The sequence below is a fragment of the Atta cephalotes genome (assembly GCF_000143395.1).
Source record: "Atta cephalotes unplaced genomic scaffold scaffold00154, whole genome shotgun sequence".
Taxonomy (NCBI): domain Eukaryota; kingdom Metazoa; phylum Arthropoda; class Insecta; order Hymenoptera; family Formicidae; genus Atta; species Atta cephalotes.
The window spans coordinates 5633-7997 of record NW_012130218.1 but is presented as its reverse complement, the minus strand read 5'-3'; the positions used below and the strand labels follow the sequence as shown (position 1 = coordinate 7997).

The 2365-nt window shown below is 27.7% G+C and overlaps 1 protein-coding gene across 1 annotated transcript; it reads right to left on the bottom strand.

The window, feature by feature from the left end:
- Positions 1–164: 164 nt before the first annotated feature.
- Positions 165–1178, bottom strand: LOC105625158 (glutathione S-transferase 1-1-like). Its single transcript, XM_012206499.1, is given in 4 exon segments — positions 165–254; positions 256–322; positions 620–678; positions 1020–1178. Coding segments are annotated over 4 exon segments (357 nt in total). The 5' UTR covers positions 1161–1178.
- Positions 1179–2365: the final 1187 nt, after the last annotated feature.

Here is a 2365-nt window from a genome sequence, read left to right as displayed (position 1 = left end):
CACACACACACATATATATATATATGTGTGTGGGAAAAAGTTCGTGGCGTTTTTTCCCGTTACATCTAACTTCCCACGAACTTTTTCCCATACTTAATATATATATTGTATATGTGCTGTGTCTGTGTGTATGATCATTAATTATATATTAAATATTATAAAATTTAAGGATAATTTACATAATAGTCGGAGTATGATTTATACAGTGTTCCCAAGTCGAAGAATAATCTCTGATCAACCAAAGCTCGTTTTTTTTGGATCTTTTGGATAGAGAGAATCTTTCTTGCCATATTGATTGGCTAAGTAGGTCATAATCGCACGACTGCAAATTGATGCAAGCTCTTAATTAATTAATATCATATAGAAATAATATAGAATATTATTAAACAATTTGTAAATAAAATATTTATTTAATATGTAGAAATCTAAAATTAACTCGTTTTATCCAAATATTGAATTTCAAGTAAATTGGATATCAAGTAAATAACTCAAAAAAGTATAACAAAGTTGTATACAATTATAAAAAGTATATATGTATATTATTAAAAGTATACATTTATTTTATGTGCAAAAATTAGATATTTATTAAGTTTTAATATAAAAATTTAAAGAAGAATACCTTTCATATAAATAAAAGCCGCCGTCATCCAATGTAGGTATTGTATGTTGTGGATTCATCTATTAAGAGCAATATGTTATAAAATATTTTAAATTATTTTAAATTAGCTTGAAATTTGAAATACATTTTTATTCGATAAAAAAAAAGTAAACTATAAAAACCTAGGAACACAACAGATTTGCTTTTTAATATTTAAAGAAAGTTTAAGAAAAATACGTTTGAAAAATTTTCAGGTTCAATTATAAATTACTGTATTTTTCTTCAGGCATTCTTTTTTCTTTAAAAAAAAACGCAAATAAATCCTTGTAGTTTGGACATAATAATCTCAGATAATTTAATTTAAAGGATTCATTTGTATCTTTAAATGCTTTGTTTTGTAAGAAATTTTATTACGAATTACCTTAATAAATTCAGGTTTTAGGTGTTCGCCGGTAGCGAGATCCACCTTTTTCAGATTTAAATCAACTTCTAAGGCCGCCGCCGTCAAGAGCACGGCCCGACATGGTGGACTTCCAGTAAGTTGATAAAGATCAATAGGCATCTTGAAATCTGTGAATGTGTGCAACACTATTAATAAGTAATCACTGTGATCTCTAGCGAAGTATTCGAGCGACGCGAAACTATTTTCGACGATACATGGGAGTTTTCATGTTTAAAAGAGCATTGAAAAATAGAAAAAAATGGAGAAAAGTAATTAAAATATCAGATACAATCTGTTGACATTATCTCATACAAATTTAACTCAAGGCACATAAATTTGCGTTATTAATTAGTTAAGCAAACTTATTAATTATAGGGCGGAAATTATGGTGAACCGTAGAGTTACACATTTAACTATATACTGAGCAGAAAATAAATCAAAAATTTTATAAATAACATTTGTTTCATAAAGAATATTCATAAATTATTGCGTAATAAGAAACAATTTAAGCACTCGCCGGATTACAGTTGTTTTCGCGCACGAATCACGAATATTCACAATTGTTCAAGTAGTTTTCTCACTCTAGCAGTTTTGGCAAATTATTTATAACAGGTGAAAAAAAATGGAGATAAGTAATTACAACGGACCAGCAGATTTTATTCACCAGAGGCGTGTAGCAAGATTATGGTAGACTGACTAGTCAATTTATTTATTCGAGCTATTTATAAAGTCCGTGTAACACGGAACAATCTCTGTTTTCCACGTACGTAAGAGTGAGATCGATAATCAAGTATGTTGAGGGTTCTCAATGCTACTTAGTAATCGAGGATATTGCCAGTTTCTGCTTCAAATATTCCATTTACGTAATAAATAATAATCATAATTGCATAATAAACAATAAGAAATCTCTTACAATAAGTAACATGATCGATATATATTATTAAGGGACCAGATACCTAGTGATAAAGAAGTAATATTTTATTTTGTGTGAATTGACTTTATTGATTACTCAATCGCTCTTGCTCATGACATGACATCTTATCATTACACTTATCTAATTGCACTGTACAAATACTAGCTAAAAGTTATTGCTATTTATAAACAGATTTTGTAAGTTTATGTTGTCTGAAATATAAAATAAATAAATTTACATTACGTTTCTAATAACTTCAATTATCATAAAATAATATAACTTTTCTTTGACGTTTCTAAAAAAGGAAATATTTATAGTTAATGTTTTTCCTAATTAACAATTTCCTAGTCAGCATTTTTTTAATAATCGGCATTAATTAATTTCGGTACGTCCATGATTTGTTATCTTATAA